Below are 22,912 nucleotides of genomic sequence, written 5' to 3' on the forward strand. Positions count from 1 at the left end.
AAAAGGGAAAAGGCAAAGGGACTTGTTGCCCGCGGCATCGCGGAGCATTTGAGACGTCGTCTTGCCGGCTCTCTGGCTCCAGGGGGCTGAGGGCCAAGCAAGTGGGCCGCAGCTGAGGGGTGCGCAGTGTGAGAGCTGTGGGTCCCCCTGAAAGTCCACAGGCTCCCGGGGCCAGCTGGCTCCCTGGTGCCTTGTAAAAATACTCTGTGTTTGTGCAGGTGGAGCCGAGGGTGAGGAGCAGCGATGAGAGCATGAGTGTGTGCGTGTGTGTGTGTGTGTGTGTGTGTGTGTGTGTTCAGTCTGTGAGTCTTTCTATGAGGATGCCTGTCCCAGAGTTCCCTAGCGTGTCTGTGTGTGTCCATGAATCTGGATATCTGGTGTGTGTCTCTGTACTCAGGAATCTCCCTGTTTCTAACGTGTGTGTTTCGTGTGCCGTCTGCATGTGTGGATGTCCCACTGTTCGGTGGGGTGGTGTCTATGTGGACATAATCTCAGCTTCTGGGTGTGTCTATGCCTCTGTGTGCCTGAGAAAGGTACAAGTACAGGGTGTGAGTGTATGTGGATGTGTGGGTGTGCATGTGTAGGTGTGCACATGTGCATGTGTGGGTGTACACATGTGGATGTATGGGTGTGCACATGTGGGTGTGTGCATGTGCACATGTGAATGTATGGGTGTGGATGCGTGGGTGTGCACGTGTGGGTGTGCGGGTGTGCATGTGTGTGGATGTGTGGATGTACACGTGTGGGCAGGGACAGGGGTGCATTAGACCTTCCAGAAGCCGCAGCCAGTGCACACACTGTCTTTGCAAAGCAAGTCATCTGTTTTCCTGGTTTTGTTTTTCTCCTCCCCGTGGGCTCCGGACCCTCCTTGAAAACAAAGGGAGCTTAAAAACGCAGCCCTTCCTGTGTTCCCAACGCTCAGAGCGCTGCGGTGAGCGGGAACGTGCCAGCTCGGATGCCCAGCCCTGCCGCAGCCGCAGGAAGCCACCAGCCGCGGTTACCACCGCCCATGCCCCTAGCACGCCTGGGCGGAGGGCGGAGGGCGGGCAAGAAGGGGGAGCCGCGCAGCTCACTGCACCCCAACTCCTGAGCCAGCATCGCCCCTACCTTGGAACTGAGAGCCCGGCTGGGACATAAGTGCATCATTTTAGGGCTCCCTTCAAAGCGCAGGGCCCCGGCAGTGATAGGAGGGAGAGATGACGCCTCCCGCTGGAATGTATTCCAGCCAAGCAGGTGTGCGGGGCCTTGCCTGCCCTCTCACCAAGTTTACCAAGTCAGTTCTAGGAGGGACCAGCGTTGTCATCGCTTCGGCACACCTTTCCTGGACACCTGGCATGTGTCAGACACCGAGGAAGATCCAAGGGCTCAGCTCGGCCCCCGGGATTCATGTCCCCCGGCGGCTGCCCAGGCCCCAGCGTCCTGCGGGGAAGCAGAGGGTTTGGGCTGGATACCTGCAACGCCTCTTCCAGATGGGAACCCCGACTTCTCAGACAGCTGCTGCTTACTCCATGTTCTCTACTTCCCCCTCATCCCATGATGGGAGCGTGCCCAGTGTCCCCTCCCCGCCTACCTCTGACACAGGCCCTCCCTGAAAACCTGCTGTTACTGATGCTCCTCACCCTTGTCTGCACTTTGATGAGGTTCTCAGCCTTCATCTACTCCCAGCCCCACCCCGGCAATCACAGCCCCCCTCCCAGGCATGGGTCCGCCATCTTTCCCACCTTAGCTCCCACATCACCCCACCACCCCCCCCCCGCCCATCCCGCCTCTGCGTGCCGGCCACACTCAGCTGCATATGCAACCTCTGCACACTCCCTCCACCCTGCCCAGCTTCTGCATCCGCCGTTCCCTCCGTCTGCCTGGCACCCTCTTTGCTCTCTTCACCCCCGCCCCCCCAATTCCCAGCCCTGAGATCCTGAGCATCTTTTCAGGCCCATCTCAAGCACTTCCTCCTTCACCCTCCTTTCCTGATCCTCCACCCCTTCCCAGCACACGGGAGCTGTCTTTTGAAACCTTTCATACGAGGCAGCACATCTGGCCTTTACAGTGCCATCGGTGTCTTTGTCTGTTCCCCACCACATGACTAAGATCCTTCTAACTGAAAGTCAGGAAGTATGTCTTCCCGGTGCTGGACCCCCGTGCTGTGTCAGTCACAGGGGGTCAGCAATGTCTGCACAGGCAGTGGTCTGCAGCACGCAGGGGTGGGATGTCAGGAGCTGGGGGGCCTGGCCCTGCTGGGGAAGGAGGCGGGCAGGGGAAGGAAGGAACCTCAGAAATCGCAACCAGATGGCCAACCACAACCGTCCCTGACCGTGGGGACAGAGATCATGGATGCTGGAGGGGTCTGTTGATTCAACCCAGAGCACAGCTTTCCCAGGAAACCAAAAGCAAGGCAATGCCATGGAGCAAGACTCTAAGCACGGAGGGCCAATCCAGCAAATGACCAGAGCCAGCGGGGGAGATGGGGTGGGTGGTGGCCAATAGGAATCCATGCCCCATCTGAAAGGAGCTGGCCCACCCGACCAGAGGCTCAGGGCTCAGCTGGTCGGAGCATCATTCTATGCACCAAAAACTTGTGGGTCCAGGTCAGGGCACATACCTAGGTTGCAGGTTCAGTCCCTGGCTGGGGCACATATAGAAGGCAACCAATCAGTGTTTCTCTCTATCCATCTCTCTATCTATCTATCTATCTATCTATCTATCTATCTCTCCCCCTTCCTCTCTCTCTGAAATCAATGAACATATTGAAAATAATAATAATAAAAGGAGCCAGCTCTGCTTGCAGAAACACACAGGTAGCCAGAGCCCCAATAATTGCTCAAGAAAAGCCCAGTATCCGAGTGTTTATATAAAATCTCCCACTTCATTATTGTTGGCAACTTATTCAATTTTTTAAAAAGTCACAGACCCTGAGCAGACCAATGACATAGAACTGCAGGCCACATCGGCCCACACGCTGCCGAGTGGAAACCTCCGAGTAGGTCCACGCCAGGTTCCTCCGTCACGCGATGCGGCCGACGCCCTGCTGGGGCTGAAGCGGAAGTCCATTCCCACCAGAGAACAGGGTGGGTGTTCCGCTAAACTGGCCATGGGTGCAAAGGGAGCCCGTGGAGAATGTCCAGAATGTCTTCCTGGTCTTTGGCGCCAGGACCTTAGCTCGCCTTGGGTATCGTGGCGGCGATACCACCTCCTCCCCCCTGGCATCCGTCAGGCACTGGCCCCTCGAGCGTTCAGGTTGGCCGCCCTGGCCCAGACCTCTCACTGCGTGGCACTGGCTTGCTTTTCGTTCTTGGGAAAGCTGTGCTCTAGCTGGAAGAAAGAGATCACGTCCGCATCGTGACCTTTCACCCCAAAGGCAGGCCCCTGTGGGGACGGGAGAGATCTCCTTGAGGATCATGGCCTAAAGGCAGTCAGAGGGCTCGATGGCCACTCGCTGGCTGGGACCAATGACTTCCCCTTTGTGAGCTGCCCGGTCTCCTCGGTACATAGAGTGGCCGGAGTGGAACCCCCCGAGGTGCCTTCCCGCCTGCTGCAGAGGAGATGCTAACCCTGGTCCTGCAGGTACGGGCCCCACAGCGTTCCTCTTGGCAGGGCCCAGGCCCAGGAGCCTAAGAGGCGGGCCTGGCCCTCACTCACCTGGCAGTGCCTTCCTGCGGGTGCCACGCCACACAGAGACAAGCCAAAGCTTTCCCATCCCTTTGTGAGGAGGAGTGGCCACACTTTCTCTGCGGTGTCACACAGGCGCTGACCATCGGAGGACTGCCTGCCGGACACTCCCCAGAGGGGCTGGAGGGCAGGAATTGTGGGCCCAGGGGAGATGGCAGGGCAGGTGGGGTGGTAGGAAGGTACCCCAGCAAATGGTATCCAATGGGAAGGAAAGCATGTCAATATTTTAACAACTGGCCTGGTTGGTGTGGCTCAGTGGTTGAGCATCAACCCATGAACCAAGAGGTCGCTGGTTCAATTCCTGGTCAGGGCACATGCCCAGATTGCAGGCTTGATCCCCAGTAGGGTGTATGCAGGAGGCAGCCGATCAATGATGTTTCTCTCTCATCAATGTTTCTATCCCTCTATCCTTCTCCCTTCCTCTTTCTCTAAAGAAAATAGAAAAAAAAACATATTTTTTTAAAAAATATTTTAACAACTGGCCTGGCCACACAGGTGCGTAGTTACTGAATATCAACTCAGCCCGCATCGAATGCTGCCTCCATGTGTGCAGCAGGGCAGACCCAGATGCTGGCGACAGATTGGAAAGTGACCCCCACCCCCAGCCTCTGGAGACCCCCCCCCCTCCCTCACAAGCTTGCTTCATTCCAGGCCCCCACCCCGGACCTCCCTGGGCATTGGCAAAGAGCAGGCACGGTGCCAAACCCTGACTTCATGCTGACCATCAGCTCCCCAAGCCAGGGAAGGAGCGATGATGTCATTGCCCCTGTGTTTCAGAAAAGCAATCATCAGACTCGGAAAAGATCAACTTTCAAGGCAGAAGGCCAAACACTTTGTCTTGGCAAAGGCCTCGGAGGATTGCCTCATGGAAGGAAGGGCCGCATGCTCACGAGCATCATTTGTTAGGAGCCGGGACTCCGCAGTGTCCTTGGGTTGGGAAAACCTCAGGGCCCTGTGAGATGGAGGGTGTCGTATCTGGCACCAATGAGCGTTACTGTCATCTCTTCCCATCTGAACCCTCTCTTGGGGAAGGAGGGGGTACCACAAAGCTCAACGGGGAGACTTTTACCAACAGAGTGCTGCCACCCCACCCTGGACCCGCTTTTACTCTTTTTTTTTTTTTTTTTTTTTTCAGAGAGGAAAGAAGAAAGAGAGATAGAAACATCAATGATGAGAGAGAACCATGGATCGGCTGCCTCCTGCATGCCCCCCACTGGGGATCTAGCCCACAACCCAGGCATGTGCCCTTGACTGGAATCGAACCTGGGACCCTTCAGTCCACAGGCAGATGCTCTATCCACCAAGCCAAACTGGCTAGGGCATGTTGCCTCTTATTATTATAAAGATGTCCCCAGTTTTCTCAGTTTGAATAAGTTCCATAAAGGCAGAACCTTGTTCATTGCTGTACCCTGGCCTCTGGGATAGAGCTGAGAACTCGATAAATATGGGCTGAATGAGTGGCAAGGAAGAAAAAGCAATGAACTGGGATGTAGCACTCCTGGATTCCAGGGGTCCAGGGGCACATCCAGGTATGCCAGCTGGGCCTAGGTGGGCAAGTTGGGGGCTGCCATTGGTTGGTGCAGATCTGCGCTATATAACCCAAAGGATCTACCCTTTGGCAGGTCCCTGGAGGTGCTGGAGGGCAGGAATTGTGGGGAGTGGACCCAGAGAAGATGTCAGGGCAGGTGGGATGGCAAGAAGGCACCCGGCAAATGGTTATCAACCTTTGACTACCTACCTTCTCCATGGCTCACAATCTTGCCTTCACACTTCTGCTAGCGCCTCTAATCTTTCTCAGGACAGCTATCTGGTCAACCTTTTGTGGTTAAGCCCTGTTGAAAAGGCCTCAATTTGGGGAAATATGTTTAGGAAGAGCGAGTTCCCCCCCGACCCTATCTACCCCCACCCCCACCCCTCCACACACACACACACACACACACACACACACACACACACACATACTCCTAAACTATACTTCTGGGGGCTCTAATCTGAACTTGGTCACTGGGGTGACCTTGATCATGAGACTTTCCTCTCTGGGCCTCCGTTTCCCCTTCTACAAAAATACAAGATCAATTACAAGTGTCCAATGTTCTTAACTTTTAGGTGGGGAGCATCTATCTCAGCCCCCTCTTAGAAACAAAAGAAAGTCACCCAATCTCTCCCCTCACTTGTGCGAAGGAACATTTTTGCGTGCAGGTTCTGGAGGTCCGCAGCCCCCTTGCACCCAGGGGTAGAGCCTTTGTGATCTGTGAGTCCCTCCAGGCTGTGACTCTCTGGAATGTTAACCGAAGTGTGACTGAGAAAACACATTCCGGCTGCCCTCTGAGGCCACCCCGGGGCCCCTCTCAGCTGCCCCTCAGGAATGAAGGCGCCTGGGCTTCACCCATGGCCCCAAATCCAGCCCCTCGCGTCCTCAAGATCCAGGTCTCATGGAAATGAGGCGGGAAGCTAAAGGAAGTCCAGGCAGCTCCGCCTAAAAGGCATTTCCTCTTCTCGGCTGCTTCTTCCAATCTGGCCTTTCTAGAGCTGGACAAAAGTGGGGATGGGGTGGGGAAAATGCTAAGAGTTTTTTTGTTGTTGTTGTTGTTTTTTATTGAGGCCCAAAGAAGGACACAGAGATGGGCCACAAACTGGAGCGGTCAGGCACGGGCGCATGGCAGGGCCGCTGGTGCGTGTGGGTGGGGCCCCTGTGCATTCTCCAGGGCAAATCGGACTTTTCCAGCCGCGGGTTTTCGAAAGCTATTTATGAAGCTGAACTAATCCAGCCCAGCTGTGCAACGATAAGTAAACAGGGCGTTTTGCGGAAATTCGGAGCGCACCCCCCCGCCCGCCCCCCAGCCTGTGCTTACACAGCTCACTCCATCCTTTCTGTCCAGGAGGGAATGAGATGGCAAGGGCAAGCAGGCGCAGTTGAATCTGAGTCCAGGACTCGTCCCTACCGGTCACCACTCTCAACTCTGGCACGTTTCCCCTGGGCATCAGGATGGGCACACAGAACTGAGTCAGGGTGCCTTCTCCTCTACTTCTCAGCTGGGTGAACTTGGGGGATGCTTCTTAATCTCTCTGAGCTTCAGTTTTCCCATCTGTAAAATGGCCGTCATAGTACCTAACTTGTAGAGTTACCGGGCAGGATAAACCAGCACATAAAAGGGCAAGTGCAGCGGGCAGCGCTCAGCATGGAGCTGGTCCCCAGTGGATGCTGTGTGTCCCTCTTGGCCACCCCTAGTGCTCCTCTATCCTTCTCTCTAGACTGGGGAGGCACGTGTATGGAGACCTGGGGTGAGTGAGGAAAGGCAGTGCTCCCTTCAAGCTGAAAAGCAGCCGCCCCAGGAGCAGGCTCAGCAGGTGAAGATGGGCTGGACCGAGTCCCCTCCGCGCCCTCTCAGCCGGGTGCCCTGGGCAGGCACCACCACACAGCCGTGTGGGAACCGCAGCCACAAAACCCAGGCTGTCCTGCTGAGCCTCGGGCTGAGATTTCTTTTTCCGTTAGAGCTCGTCTTTTAGCAAAGCCATCGACCCCCTTTTAAAAATGACTAACAGGCCCTGACTAACCGGTTTGGCTCAGTGGCAGGCGTCCTCAAACTACGGCCCGCGGGCCACATGCGGGTGTTTCTGCCGTTTTGTTTTTTTACTTCAAAATAAGATATGTGCAGTGTGCATAGGAATTTGTTCATAGTTTTTTTTAAACTATAGTCCGGCCCTCCAATGGTCTGAAGGACAGTGAACTGGCCCCCTGTTTAAAAAGTTTGAGGACCCCTGCATCAGCCTGCGGACTCAAGGGTCCCAGGTTCGATTCCAGTCAAGGGCATGTACCTTGGTTGCGGGCACATCCCCAGTAGGGGGTGTGCAGGAGGCAGCTGATCCATGTTTCTAACTCTCTATCCCTCTCCCTTCCTCTCTGTAAAAAATCAATAAAATATTTTTTTTAAATGCCTAACAGGGGTTAAACTTGGAGAAAGTCTTTTTCACCCTAGTGTGAACGAGTTTCCGGTTCACTCCTGCCCAAAGCAAGAGGCGGAAGTGCTCGCTTCGGCAGCACATATACTAAAATTGGAACGATACAGAGAAGATTAGCATGGCCCCTGCGCAAGGATGACACGCAAATTCATGAAGCGTTCCATATAAAAAAAAAAAAAAAGAATTAAGCAAAAGACGAAGGGAGCAAGGTAGCGAGGACCCAGCCTTGCCTGGCTCTCGGGACAGTGCTACCCTGCCTCAGCATCACCCACCCTCAAGCGTGGGTGTCCCAGCAAAGCCACTCCCCTGCCACTCTCACGCTGTGCCCAGGGCACCAGGCTCAGAACCCCGACATCACTTGTGCTGTGGCGTCCTGGCCAACACGTCACAAGGCCATCTCAGGTTCAAGGTGGCAAAACAGACTCGACCTCTTGTTGGAAGGACCTGTAGCGCCACCTGGAAAAGACATGGATGCAGGGAGGCCGTTAGCTGGGGCCATCAGTGCAGTCAGTCAATCAGCATGTGTTGGAGCACAAGCCAAGTGTGGGATTCAAGGGTTGGCGATGTGACCCAGTATTTCCAGATGGGGCTGCCCTGGAACATCCAGGATGCTGGTCATGCCCACACTTCCACATCCCCTAGCACAGCTCGGCCCAGGGACCCTTCCCGAACACCTGCTCATTGATACCTGACCAATGCGGAACCTGAGACTTCGGAACAGGGAGGGAGCTCCCATGGACATTTGGGGTCAAAGGCTGGTATTTGTTAAGCAGGCCTTGAACATGACAGGACTTCAGGTCTAGAAGCCATTTAAGTGAATGCCTTTCGGTATAAAAGAATAAACCAAAGCCGAGATGCAAAGCGACGTAGCCAAGATCCCATGGGTAAGGAGATCCGTGTTCCCCAAACTTGAACCTGCCCACGAATCACCTGAGCATCTGCAGAACCGGAGCAGGGGGCCTGGAGGGGGGGGCCTGAGATTTAACATCTCTCACAAGAGCCCCGGTGCCATGGGTGCTGCTGGTCACAGATCCTGGAGAGAGGGCATCGGTGAGAGGAGATGGTCGGTAGACACCTGCGCTTAAGAGCCTTCTATTCTCCGCACCCTTCACTTAGACGCCTGAGTAACCCGACGTTCAGAAGGAGCCATTGGCCTTGGACCGACTCCCTGAAGTTTTACAGAGCTCCCACGTCCCCCCTCACAGGCGGCTCTCAGACAGGGAGCGCAGGGAGCCGTGGCCTCTTGCAATTTCCAGGTCCTCGAGGCAGGGGTGTCCTTTCCGGCTGAGACCCCGGGCTGCGGGCCCTCTGCTCACTTGCTGGGGGCTCGTGGTGCTGGCTCAGGGGTCGCTAAGTCCCAAGGGCTGAGACTGTCCTGTCTGGTTAGTGACTTAGGAGCTTGGCAGCCTCTGTCGCTCTATTATGAGGCCTCTGAACATTCCGTCCAGCGGCCCCTTGGCACGCCACGCGCCTTTCAAATGAAAGAGGAAAAAGGCGAATGTTGCCCGTGCTCATTTGCCTAATTCCAAAGCCTCCAGAGGCTTTTTTTAGAAGGGAGAAAACACCAGCCATCTGAAATGGAGGAAGCGCCTCGCCCGGGAGCCAAGAGAGAAATGGAGACGTACATTTCGAGGGCTGACATGTTAATGGACAAACCATGCGCCCGGTTTGTTTTTCCCGTCCCCCTCTCCGCGGAGAAACCGCGGCCCTTTGGAAGCTCTGCGCGGAGAGGAAATTGCTTTCTCCTCGGGAACCCTCCTCGCCCACCCCAGGCAGTGGGAGTGGTGTCCTGTGATTTCACATCAGTTCAGTCCAACCCGCGGGCACTGATTGAGGGGCTGCTGTGTGTCGTGTGTCATGCTGGGTGAGTTGGGGGGGTGCTTCTTAATCTCTCTGAGCCTCAGTTTTTCCAGCTGCAAAATGGCCACAATGACTTGCAGGGTGCCTGGGCAGAATAAGCGAGGAACTTGGAGCTGGTCCCCAGCTGATGCCACGTGTCCCTCTTGATTTAGGGACCAGAGACGGCCCTGTGCTTTACATTCATCCATTCACTCCACAGGTGACTCTTGCCAGGCACTGTGCCAGGTCTGGGGCCAAGAAGGGAGGGAGGTAGGCATGGTCTGGCTACACGCAGCCATCAGAGAGACCACCAGTAAGTAATTCTCATTATGTTGCAAGAAGTGATACCTTTTTGTGATAAGTAACCACGACGGGGTGCGGTGCTGGGAAGACAGAGGTAAAAGAGGTCTTGCTCAGACCCGTCCTTCCTTGCTTCCGGGGCCACTGTCTCAGCTTGGGCCCTCCTGGGGCACAGCCCGGGACCGAGTAGAGGAGACGCAGCTGGTCTCTACAGGCTTGGCCTAGGCCCTCCCCTGACCCCAACCCTCCCCCTCCCCGATACCAGCTAGAAGTGTTCTTTCCCAAATGTGGATCTAGTGGGGTTCTTCTCCTACTAAAACGTCTGCACTGGGCTCCCCATCACTAGTGAGGGGGAGGTTCATTCCAAACCTCTCAGAATAGTTTACAAGACTTTTTACAGTTTGTCTCCCGTCTACTTTCTCGGCCCCATGTTCCCTCTTTCTCCATCATCCATCCTTCTCTCTCACCGTGAGGGACATCCTGGGGCTCCCCCAGAACCCCTCAGAGTAAGGGGGTGCTCTCTAAAAAAACTGTTTTGTTATGGAAATGTCCAAACATATGCAAAGGTGGAGAGAGTAAAATGACGACCCTTAATATACCCATCACCCATCTTGTCACCTCTGTAAACCCAGCCCACACTGGATTACTTTAGAGCAAATCCAGGACATTATGTCCTCTCATCTGAAAATACTTGGGTATGTATTCATGAAAGATGAGGACAGCCCACTTTTTGAGGCTCCAGATTTGTTTTTGAAAGTTCCAAAACAAGTTAACCAATTTTGTGGTCTAGTTTGAATTTGTGCATTGAACAAACCAGTGTTTTCAACACACACACACACACACACACACACACACACACACACAATACAGTGATTGTGTGGTGAGAGCATGAAAGAGTCCAAACTGAGGTCCTTCTTGAATGTGAAACCCTGGCCAGTCTCGCTCGCCCAAGATGCGCCCCCCCCCCCCCCGCCCCCCGTCCTTCTACCCTTGTGTTTGGCCCTGATGTTTCCTGAGTCCTCCAGGAACGGTCACATCTTTGTGCCTTTTCCCTTGTGGATACTTCTGCCTGGGTCACTCTTTCCTCTACCTGGCGAACTCCTGCTTGACCGTCAAAACCCAATGCAAATGTCCTCTTGTCCATGACACCTCTTCCAAACACCTTCCTCTCCCACAGATGACCACTCAGCTTCTTTGCTTCTGCAGCATTTTCTTCATACTTCCCTTGAATGTTTGCATTGTTGAGTTAAAGTCATTTGTTTATAAATCTGCTGCCCCCGACAGCCTGTCGCCCCTTGAGGGTAGGGCCTGGGTCTTCTCTGTGTACCCCGGGGCTGGTGTGAAAGGCAGTCTGGCCCTAACGCATGGACTCTGGCCTCAGCCAACCTGGGCAGGATATTTAATTCCGTCTTGTTTTTCTCGCTGGTGAACGAGGGCTCGTGCTAGCGTTCTCACAGGGCTTTCGAGAGGATTAAATGAGATGCGTCTGTTCAGCTGCTCTGGGCCGCCACCTGCAGACACTGAATAATTGCTGGCCTCTGTCATCGGTGGCCGGCATGACGCCTTCATTAAAGGAGCCCCTACATCCAGGGACATGTCTCGTCCTTTGACACAAGGCCCCAGTGTCTGCTGGGGTCTTGGTAGTTTTCCCGTGTGAGAGACGGTGGAAATTTCCCTGCTGGTCCTGAGCCTCAGACCCTGCAGTGGAGGCTTCGGACCAGCTCCTGCAGGGCCGCCCGGGCTCCTGCTCACCCCTCACCATGACACTGGGGACATGAAGGTCGTTTCCAGGAGGAAGGGGCAATGGTTTTGTAAGGGAGAGGGGGAACGGGGGGAAATTTCCTCTCTCTCACTCTGCTCATGGGTGCCCAGTAACCATGTTTATTGATGCTTTTGGCTCCTAAACATTCCTATCAGCCCTTTGCTTTATCAACTTGTGAGAATATGCCAGAAGCAGAGATCTTCCTTGCTCCCATCAGGGACTAAGGGTCTGGCTCAGGCCCCCGCTGGTAAGGGCTGAAAGCAGTGGGGAATGAGGCCGGCAAGGTTTGACACACAGAAGGCAAGCACCTGCGAGCTGGTGTTGGTTTGCCAGGAAAAGCCCTCCTCCCTCCCGAGGACTGTAGTCACCGGATGCCCCGCTGGACACTGTCAGTACTTCTGACCCCTGGCATTGCCAAAGCCTTATCCTTCTTCACTGGAAGTTGCTAAGACATTCATTTGCCTTCACAGTTTGCGATCGCTGGAAATACATATTCAGGGCCATTCCAAAATGTATGTAAAAGTCAGGCACGCCCTCGCTGGTTTGGTTCAGTGGATAGAGCGTCGGCCTATGGACTGAAGGGTCCCAGGTTCGATTCAGGCCAAGGGCACATGCCCGGGTTGCGGGCTCAGTCCCCAGTGAGGAGTGTGCGGGAGGCAGCCGATCAATGATTCTCTCTCATCGTTGATGTTTCAATCTCTCTCTCTCTCCCTCTCGCTTCCTCTCTGAAATCAATAAAAATATATTTTAAAAAATAAATAAATAATAAATAAAATAAAAGTCAGGCACCATCCATCTGAGGGAACAGTACTGGGCAATATAAAGGAATGAAGTACAGATATATCCATGACATGGATGAACCTTGAGAACATATACCACATGAAAGAACCAGCCATGGCATGTCACATGTTGTATGGTTTTATTTACAGGAAATTTCCAGCACAGGCAAATCTATAGAGACAGAAAATAGACCACTGGCTGCCAGGGACTGGAGGGATGAATGGGGAGTGACTGGCAATAGGTATGCAGTGATGAAAAGGTTCTGAAATGAGATCATAGTGGCAATAGTTGCGCAACTCTGGGAACATACTACCAACACTGAATCACACACATTACAGAGGGTGAGTTTTGGGGCATGTGAATTATGTCTCAATAAAGCTGCTGGTTATGCAAAATTTACAGGATAAAAATCAGGTAGAGTGTCAGTATATTTAAGAAAGATCAGATCAACCCGTTGTATCCATTTAGTGATAAATGTTTAAATAATTTCAAAGCAGTTTTGACAATGCATGTACAAAATGGGAAGCTTTAGAAGACAAAAAATGTCCAGGGAGGTATCAGGTGGTAATTTGGCTTTTTGGAGAATGATTTTACGTGAATGTTAGTTCAAATCACCCCAGAGCATCTCTGGCTGGGATCCAGCATTCAGAGCATGTGTTTGACATACAAACTTCATGATAGCCTTAGTTGCTGGTGGGCCTGTTCCCATTTACAGATAAAGCAACGGAGACCCCGAGAGGTTAGGACACGTGCCCGAGGGCACCCCAGGAGGCAATGACACCAACAGTATTTGAAGTCCGTCTGGCTTCAAGGCCTCCACTCGCCCTTCCTCCTTCTTCTAGGGCATCCCACAGAGTTTCTCTGAACCAGAGGAAATAGCTCCCTTTGCTTAGCACCCCAATGAAGCAATATCGTTTCTATGCAATGCCAACAAGAGTAACTTTAACCAAATTTTTATTCATTTTAATCTTAAGAGATTACATGTGTGAGCATAAACTAAAGCCAAAAAAAAAAAAAAGTGGTACTGAAGTATTGCTATTATTATTTAGCTATTTTCACTAAGAAGAGGAACACGAAGTTCCCGTAGTGGGATCGTCTGACTTGTATAGGGGACTTCTTCTCCGTCTATAAATGGAGCCGGAACAAGAGTAGGAATAAAAGAATCTTGCAATGGAAACCTGGTTCTTACAGCCATGGGATTCAGGATGGGCTTCGGCACTTTGGGTCCTTCAGACACCCTGCGCCACCCCCCCCCCACCCCCGCCCCGGTGGCGCTGTGGCGCTCAGGATGTGAGGGGTACCCAGGAGGGTCTCGTGGGAGACGGGCTGGCCTCCTGAACCCGTCTGTGCCATAAACATCACACGGGCGAGAACAAGAAACGCGTATTTGCAGACAAATATTGCTATCGGTTTATTTTTGACCATTCCGTTTCTCAGGGAAACAGGAAATGTAAGAGAAAAGGATGTTTGTATTTCGGTAGGGCAGTTTTAGTTGGATTTTTCTAAATATGCTGCCAGTATTTTTCCAAGAAACACTAAACGTAGGAGGAGGTGATACAGAGGGTTCAGAGGTGGGATTCGAAGGGCAGAGAGCATTACACGGGGCAGAGCCCACAGACCTCATCTGTGTCGTGGGCCCTCCTGGGTCCCAGAGCTGGGTGTAGGGCAGACCCACGAAGGCAGGAGGCAGGTGGGACCTCTATCTTGGGCACCTGGTGGGTGGTGGGACCATTGACTGATGTCAGGATATAAGAGGAGGAAAAGGTATTTTCAATGGGAGTTCATGAGATCACTTGGAACTGTTGAGTTGGAGGTGCCTGCAGGACCACCTGGAGGCCAAGTTCAGAAGGAGGTCTGTCATGCAGGAGAAGCCTGAAGGTTCATGATGAACAAGGGTCACAGACCCACAGCTTCCACAGTCTAGTGAGGAGGTCAGACATTTGTCCAGCAATCGCACAAATAAGTTTAAAAATGGCAGACGTGCTAAGAAGGAGAGAGAGGTGAGCGGGCCTGACCTACGCAGGCAGGGAGGTGAGAGCCAGCTTCTTGGGGAAGTGACATTGGAGCTGCAACCTGAAGCAAGGATAGGAGGAGCAGGGGCAGCATTCCAGGTGATGAGAACAGCACGACCAAAGGCCCTGTGGCCAGCGGGAGCCAGGCCAATGTCAAGGTCAGAGAGAAAGCTGATAAGGCGGATGGGGACCACAGGTAAGATGGGGTTGGGGAAGCAGTCAGGGGCCTGATCCCACAGAGCCCTGTAGGCTGTGGTGAGGAACTGTTTTCTCTTTACATGCTTCAGGCACGTAGGTGGCATTTTGTAGGTTTGTCACAACATTAAAGGATTAGAAAGGGTTGCCAAAGGTTGTCTTGTCTCTCCCCCTCCCTCAGACAGGAGCGCCATTATGTGCAACCCCTAAATTCCAAGGAGATTGTCAGATGCTGCAATACCAAGGTTAAGGCTTATCAAGCAGCTGTCAGGATGTCTCTGTTCTCCCTTTTGAAAGAATCTTTTTTAAATGCCTATAACAAAGCCCGTCTCCGGGCTGCCCCATTTCTGTCAAAGGGGTCATCACTCTTCCTGCTCATGACCTGGGCACCAGGCTTCCTTCCCCTCGTCCCTTCTCTGCCCACGTCCAAGGAGTGGCTGAGTCTTCTCAATCGGCCTTTGACGTCCCCCTGCCCACCCTGGTCACCATGTCCCTGAGATCATAGATGTGAGGGTGTGGGAACTGGTATGGATTGCCATGCTGCTTGTGCCAGGCCTTGGGCATCCTCTAACTCCACTGGCCATGACCATTTAGTAACTGACATCTAAGTTTCAAGTAGTGAGTACCTCCTTTAGACCGGTGGCCAGGGCAGACCTCTCTGGGGACAGAGCATTTCCACTGAGACCTCATTATGAGAAGGGACTGGCCTAGAAGAGTGTCAGGAAGAGTCTTTCAGAGAAAGGCAGCAGCATGTGCAAAGGCCCTGTGGCAGGGTGGAGTGTGGCCCATGCAGTAAAGAACTGAAAGACTTGGGGGTGGAGCATAGCTGTAGGCAGAGGTTGGGTGGGGAGGGGGAGAAACAGATGATGAAACGGAGAGGTCGGCAAGAACTAGACTAGGCAGAGCCTCCCAGGCATGGCACAGAGGTCCAGCTCCTCCTTGAAATCTTCCCAGACTCCTTGGGTCCTTGATTTGCTCCTCCAGGCTCTTCCAGGCCTTGCCTTCTCTATCACTGAGCCGGGATTTAAATCTCCAGAACGTCACGGATGTAGAGGGAATTGCCTCCTTCATTGGAAAGTGGCCCCGACCCCTCAGGTCCCAGCTCCCCCATCCCCGGGCGTGAAGACGAGGTTGACACAGTGCTGATCTGGGCTCGCTCTGCTCTGCCTCCAACCCCCCCAGGAGAATGCCCAGCCCGGGCACTGGGCCACCCCCACTGATTTTGATTTCTTGGGAGAGTTGAATAGGGCCCTTATCTGGGTGGGGATCTCTGGTTTCAAAAATTGATCTGCCCCTTCTCACCGGATGTTAGGCTGCTCATGCCACTGGGCAGTGCTGAACTCTGGGGCCCCCGGGGCATGTGAGCGGGGACGGGGAGCCTGTGAGAAGCTGGTGCAGGGCTTGCCATCCCCAGGGAAACTAATAAAGCTATTGTTGGGAAGGGAAGAGAGAAAATAGCCGACAAGATGTTTATTGTTCTCCGTGACCTGCCTGTGTTCGGGAAGGGGCTGGCATGTTGCAAGTGGGAATGGCCTTTGAAGCCCATTTGAACAGCTTGGGAAGGGAGAGGGCTGGGGAGTGGAGACCAGACCTGGGTACCAGGGATAAGCCCCGACGCTCTAACCATCCGACCTTGGATAAATGACCTGCCTCTGACGTCTCCTCCATCGCATGGGGAAAGGGAAGAATGCTAACTAACAGGGGTGGGCACAAGTAGGTTTACAGTTGTGAGTACAAAAAACACAGAGTTTATTCTTGTACTATTATTTATTATTGTATTATATTCCATACAAACACCTATAAAGCTACTTTTGCCCACCCCTGTACATAAAGTGCCCAGAACCATTCCTGGCTCTTACAAGATGCTCAGTAAATGTAGCTGCTATTAGCCTGGGAGTTGCTGTGGTGAGTGGACTCACCCGGTGTGCAACACCATGGCGCCCACTTTCATCTCTTGGGCTCTAACAAGTGACTTTGGAAACCTATCCGAATGTCTCCAAATTCTGCCGATTCTCCCCTTGCAAGGGCTCTTGGCCTGGCCTCTAAGAATTAAGACATGCTTTTATAAGGACCTGTGGACCGATGTTTAGCGGTCATTCCTGAGTGGCAGAGAGGGAACTACACACATGTCCATTAATAGAAAAATGGCTGAAGAATTGCAGCCTGTGGAATAGTGTGAAGCTGTTGAAACCATTGGGCTGGGAAGGTACCTATTGATGTAGGACAGGGGCTCTGCATGGTGCGATAGCAAGTGAAAAGAGCCATTTTTGAGAACCTAAGTGTCAGCTTCAACCGTGTGTGTGTGTACATGCTTGCAGAGGTTGAACTTGATGAGTGATGGGCAGGAATACACACCACACACACCCACAGGTGAGATCAGTCAGCCAGGCTGGGGAGATGGGGAGAGAGATAAGAGAGGTGGGCAGGGAAGGTGGTGGCAAAAATAGAAAAAAAGCTTCATGCATAATGTTAAATGAGGAGACAGGTGTAAAATTCTATCTCTAATATATTGCAGAGTACCCCATTTTGTAATTGGATCTATAAATGAGGATTATAAAGTCGTGTGGGCCAATACACTGGTTTGATTAGGTGATGAGGTTGTGAACAGTCCTCTTCTTGAATGTCTATGGTCATTTGAAAACTGTTATTTCCATTTTAAAATGTTTCACTGTCCCCATCCCAGTCCAGGCCCAGGCAGTGGCACTTCCTGTCAGTTTTAATCAATTCCACATCGATGTCTGGCCCTTCGGGCTCTCCTGATACAGTGCATCCTGCAGCTGGCAGGTGGTTTCCTGTCCCCAGGCTGAGCTACTTCCCCAAGGCCCATCCAAGCCACATGTACTCCTCCCTTCAGCTTTGAAGACCCCCAATAATCTGGCCCCAACTTGCCTCTTCCTTCTCCCCGACACCCAGATTCCGTGTCAGATGCCTTTCCTGGGCCAGCAGTGTTCTGGAAGCTGGGGAGGCAACAGGGAACCAGTGAGGCCGGTTGGAGATCACACCAGGCACCTTGCTCAGCACAGCGCCCCGCACGGTGTGACCAATAAATGCATGTGCCCCTTGGTGGGCATGGCCCCATGGTCTTGAAACCTCACAGGGTGGCCTGGAGAGGACTTGGGAGAGGGAATGAGAATTTCCAGATATTTGAAGGTTGTTGGGGAAATGACATAAGGCAGCACTGTAACAGGAATAACGGAGCTGCCATTCATTTGGTACTCACAACGGAAGTGCTTCGCATGCTGTAACTCACTTAATTCTCACAGCAACCCTATGGGATCGTTACTCATCATCCCCATTTCATAGACAAGGAAACTGAGGCACAGATCCATGTAGTAGCTTGGCAGAGGTCACACAAGCCAGGATGTGAAACCGGTCAGTTTGCTTCCCTCTGCCATCTCTCTGATTGGTGGATGCCCCAGGCAGACAGGTTTGAAGGGCGGGAGCTTCCTTTGGAAGCCAGAAGCATTGGCATTTGAGCCGCGGGCAGGATGACCACCTGTCAAAGCATCCTTGTGGGGATTCCTGGGGGTGTCAGATGACTGAATGTTTCTGAATGTTTCACAGGCAGCGCCCAGCGCCTTGGCGGAGATGCTCTGAGATGGTAATGAGTGATTCCCTCTTGTCTCTTCCAGCTCACAGCCCCTCACTTCCCCGTGGTGGTCAAGCTGGGACATGCCCACGCCGGAATGGGAAAGGTATGAGAAGCAGCTCTCACACTCATGTTCATACTCATACAGACACCCTGTTCCCCTCTCTGTCTGTCCCCCACCACCCCCAAAATGCACTCCCCCTCCTGCCCAGCCCCCTTCCTCTGAGCTCCCGGAGCTTGGAACCTCTCTCCTGCTCTGTCCGGACTTGCTGAAACCAAGCTGGAACTGCTAGCTAATTGTCTCCTGTGATTGTGGCTTCAGGTAATGAATGTAAAGCATCTTGTAAAAGGTGATTCTTTTGTACCTGTCATCATCTATGCCATGGCTGGCTGTAAGCTCATGGCTTTGTCACCTGCCAGGCTAACATCTAGAACGTGGCTAATACATCGGGCTCCATGGAGGAAGTCCCTGGAGCCAGTTAGCTTCTGTGAAAGTAGATGATGTATTTTACACCATCGCAGCTGACATATTGGTCTGATTCTTTCCATTGCAAATATAGAAACGCTACTCCCATTTGGGGGAGAGAGGTAATTCACTGGTCCGAGCCATCAGGAAGTCTAGAATAGTTCGTGATAGATTAGGACAGTGCTGGATTCAGGAACTCAAGTGATACTGACAGAGCTCAGTCTCCTCTATCTCTTGACTCTGCTCATCTCTACTTGGTGTGTTCTTCAGACAGTCGGCATGGCTACGGGTGGCCCACCTGGTCTTTAAGCATCTCTATGTCTGACCTCATGGAGGGGCCTTGATCGGCCTTGCTTGGGTTCCTGTGCCCACTCTGAACAAGTGGATATGGAGATGTATTCAGCCCCACTCAAACCATACCGATGAGGGTCTCCACAGGAAATGGAGATTTACTCCTTGGTAAGGGGGCGGGAGTGTGGGGAAGTGGTGGGCAGTGGCTACCACAGGCCGCCTCTCAAACTTCTGGCACCAATAGAACCACATGAGAACATGTAGGTCTCAGCGCCTGCCATCCCTGTTGGAGGGACCTGAGCCCAAGCACCAAGTCCAATGCAGGGGTCCTAGGTCAAGGACAGCAGAAGCCAGTAGCAACCTTGCTCTGAGAAGGCCCACCCAGCCGCAAATAATCCTGCACCTTACACCTTTGTTCTTCCCCACCCTGTGTTCCTTCTGCATCATCACTTCCCACCTAAACTCCATCCCCTTCAGGCAGCAAAGAATGGAAAGAGCCCAGCAGGTCAGGCCATGACCCCAGCTCTGATGTCCTAAACTTGAGCCAGTTACCATCTAACTTCCCTTGCCTCCTCATCTGTGGGATGATGACCATTCCAATGATCATCTTTAAACTGCATCTCCCTCCATGCTACATCTCCCTAAAGAGGGGAAGGTTACAGGGGGAAGGTTAGGGAGAGATGGGGGAGATAAGAGATCAATCAAAGGACTTGTATGCATGCATATAAGCATAACGAATGGACGCAAAACTCTGGGGGGTGAGGGCATATATGGGAGTGGGGTGGGGGGGGGCAATGGTAAGATATGTACACATATAATACCTTAATAAAAAATTGGAAAAAAAAAAGAGTACACACTGTGGGGGTGGGGCTTTGCCTGTTTGCACCGCCCCCCCCCCCCCCACTGTATTCGTTAAGGGCCCCAGTTCACAGTGGCCCCTCGGGTTGTTGGTGGACTGAATGGATGAGTGAGCCCCTGTTTTGATGCATCCCTGTGTCTGTTCCCATGGCCTCTCCTCCCAACCCCGTAATTCTGTTGAGGCTGCCCTCCCCCTGGTCCTCAATAACCTAACCCAGTGGTCGGCCAACTGCGGCTCGTGAGCCACATGCAGCTCTTTGGCCCCTTGAGTGTGGCTCTTCCACAAAATACCACGGCCTGGGCGAGTCTATTTTGAAGAAGTGGCGTTAGAAGAAGTTTAAGTTTAAAAAATTTGGCTCTCAGAAGAAATTTCAATCGTTGTACTGTTGATATTTGGCTCTGTTGACTAATGAGTTTGCCGGCCATGGACCTAACCCAACGGGCACTTTTGCTGAATCGAGCTCTCTACGTCATTTAAATCTGCCGCCATCCCTTCTGTCCCGAAACCCTTCCTCCAGGGAACTCCTGGCTCTCCTCTTCTCCCTCTGACCACTGCTTCTGTGTCCTCCCAGGACCTTTCTTCCTGCTCCATTTCTCACCGTCTGTTCCATCACCATGCACTATCTGAGCGCTCATCTACTCTTCCATCGTCAGCGGCATCTACACGCCAACAGCCGGCCCCCAATCACACTTCCTATCCAGAGCACCAGACTCATATCCAGTCCCCCCCTCAGCATCTCCACCTTGTCTCCCATGGAAACCTCAGACTCTACACATTGCAGACCATTCCCATGATCTTCCCAGACACCCTCCTCCTCCTCCTCCTCCTCCTCCTCCTCCTCCCGTGACCGTATCTAGAGCAGAAACCGCCAGTCCTCCCATTGTCCCTGGGAGTCATCACCTCTCCTCCTCCATGTCCAAATGGCCATCAAGTCCTTGCTTGCCCGTTATTAATGTCTCTCCAACTTGTCCCTTTCTTTCCACCCACTGCCACCATGTTGGACAATTCTTGTAACGTTAGAGGGTTCCCAAGAATTAAATTCTGTTTCTAAAGCTTAAAATCATCCCAGACAGGAAATAAAAGGAAGGAAATGCTTAAAGAGACTGACACGGTGCTGGGGGGCGGAGGTGGGTGCCTCTGAGAAACGCAGGCCCAACAGGGACTCGGAACACATGGAAAGGAGGACGCATCTCCAAGGATGGAAAGCGTCACCAACCGGAATAAACTGAGGTTTAAGGAAACGCTGAGAGCAAGGGAAAGGGGCTTCCTCTTGCTGTTTGGAATGAGAAAACTGTCAGAAACGGTCTGGACGCGCCGGCTGAGCAGATGATGTCATATTCATGGCCAAGAGAGAGAAAAACAAAATTGCCACCTTCTATGGTACTTCCAGCTCCTCTCGAGAAGGGAGATTGTCTGGAGCCAAGCAGAGCACGTCTTGGGAGAAACTGGCAGAGCCTGCGGATGAACTGAGTGTTGCTGGGAGCCCACCTGGCGCCCTGTGCGTGCGATCACTGAGCCGTCCATCCTATTTCCCCTCTGCTCCTGTGTGTTGATGGGGGCCTGCTCTGTGCCAAGAATCAGAGGATGAGTAGGCCCCAGTCTCTGCTCTCACTGAACTGGGGAGACGGTCACATAAAGGATTACATGCAATGTGTGTTGGAGATCTGCTGGAAGGCTGCGCAGGGCCGTGGGGGGACAGAAGGAAGAAGATTTTAATGTGGCTCGAAGGAAGGAGCTTCATTCCACCTAGGGGGTGGAAGGATGGAAAAAAGCTTCTACCTCAGGGGAAATGTGGTGGTTTGGTGTGCCTGGGAATGTAAGGAATTCCAACAAAGAAGAACGACTTGAAGGAAAGAGATGGATGAATACCCTCTTGTATTAAAACAAGCACGATAGGTGTCACGAGGCACAGGAATCAAACACCGTGCAGTTTGGGGAGCACTTAGGTAGGAGGTGATCATGGGGAACACCAGGAGTTCTTCAAAAATAAGTCCAACTAGGCCAATGGTTCATATGAGCAGAGGATGGTTCTGGCCCCCAGGCAGCATTTGGCCATGTCTATACAATTTGGGTTGTTACAGCGAGGGGTGGGAGAGGTTCTACTGGCATCTGGCATCTACCAGGTGGAGGCCAAGGATACTGCTGAACATCCTCCAAGACCTGAGACAGCCCCCCACCCCCAACAGAAAATTATACAACCCAAAATGTCAGCAGTGTCAAGGCTGAGAAACCCTGGACAAGACTAATTTCATTTCCTTTTTCCTTTGTTGAAAGTTTTACCAGACTGTAAACCAGAGGAGGCAGTCATTATTATAGAGTTCAACATGCTCCAAAGTCTGTCCCAAAGAATTACAATTATAGGTTTGAAAAACGCTGTGTTCAAATAAATCTTATTGCAGAACTTCTCAGAGTCATGAATTTTGTTAATATACATTGTAGGGATAAAAGAACATGAAAAAGTGAGCAGAATTTCCCAGATTTACCTGACCATTTCTTTATTGAGATACTTGTCCTTTTATTAATTTGTAAAAACTCTTTGCATATTAAACACATTAATCCTTGGTCATAGTTTGCAACTACTTTTCTCCATTTGATGGTTACATTTTCATTTTATTACTCAGTTTTTAACCTTTAAAAAATGTAATCTAGTTAAATGTTTCCATCTTTGGGAGGCCTTATGTTATAGTTGCAAGGGGCATTGATTTGAATCTAGGTTACCCCGCCTGCTGGTTGTGACACCTTAGGTAAATTACTTAGCCTCCCTACCTTAGTTTCTTCTGGTGTAAAGTGAAGATAATAGTATCAAGCTCATAAACTTGTGAGGATTAAGAGACACTATGCCTATCAAGCTCAGTGCCTGGAACCCAGTGGGCTCTCGATAAATATTAGCTGCCATTATTATTAAGGATGTTCAGCCCTGACTGGTCTGGATCAATGGATAGAGCGTCGGCCTGCAGACTGAGAGGTCCCAGGTTCGATTCCAATCAAGGGCGTATACCTTGGTTGTGGGCATATCCCCAGTAGGACGTGTGCAGGAGGCAGCTGGTCGATGTTTCTCTCTCATCGATGTTTCTAACTCTCTATCCCTCTCCCTTCTTCTCTGTAAAAAATCAGTGAAATATATTAATAAAATAAAAAAAAGAATGTTTAGACCTGCTCTGGGGCCCAAAACCCATCTGAAGCCCATCAGAGA

The 22,912-nt window shown here is 52.2% G+C and overlaps 1 protein-coding gene across 1 annotated transcript in view; it reads left to right on the forward strand.

Moving 5' to 3' along the window:
- The window catches only part of SYN3 (synapsin III), a gene marked incomplete at its 5' end in the record, with an annotated part of 352,341 nt that overhangs the window by 271,716 nt on the left and 57,713 nt on the right, over positions 1–22,912 (forward strand). Inside the window, one exon of the mRNA XM_079775841.1 lies at positions 18,147–18,209. Coding sequence (XP_079631967.1) covers positions 18,147–18,209 — 63 coding nt within the window. The remainder of the gene's footprint in view (positions 1–18,146; positions 18,210–22,912) is intronic.

The sequence above is a fragment of the Cnephaeus nilssonii genome, assembly GCF_951640355.1.
Source record: "Cnephaeus nilssonii genome assembly, chromosome: 6".
In the NCBI taxonomy this organism is placed as follows: Eukaryota; Metazoa; Chordata; class Mammalia; order Chiroptera; family Vespertilionidae; genus Cnephaeus; species Cnephaeus nilssonii.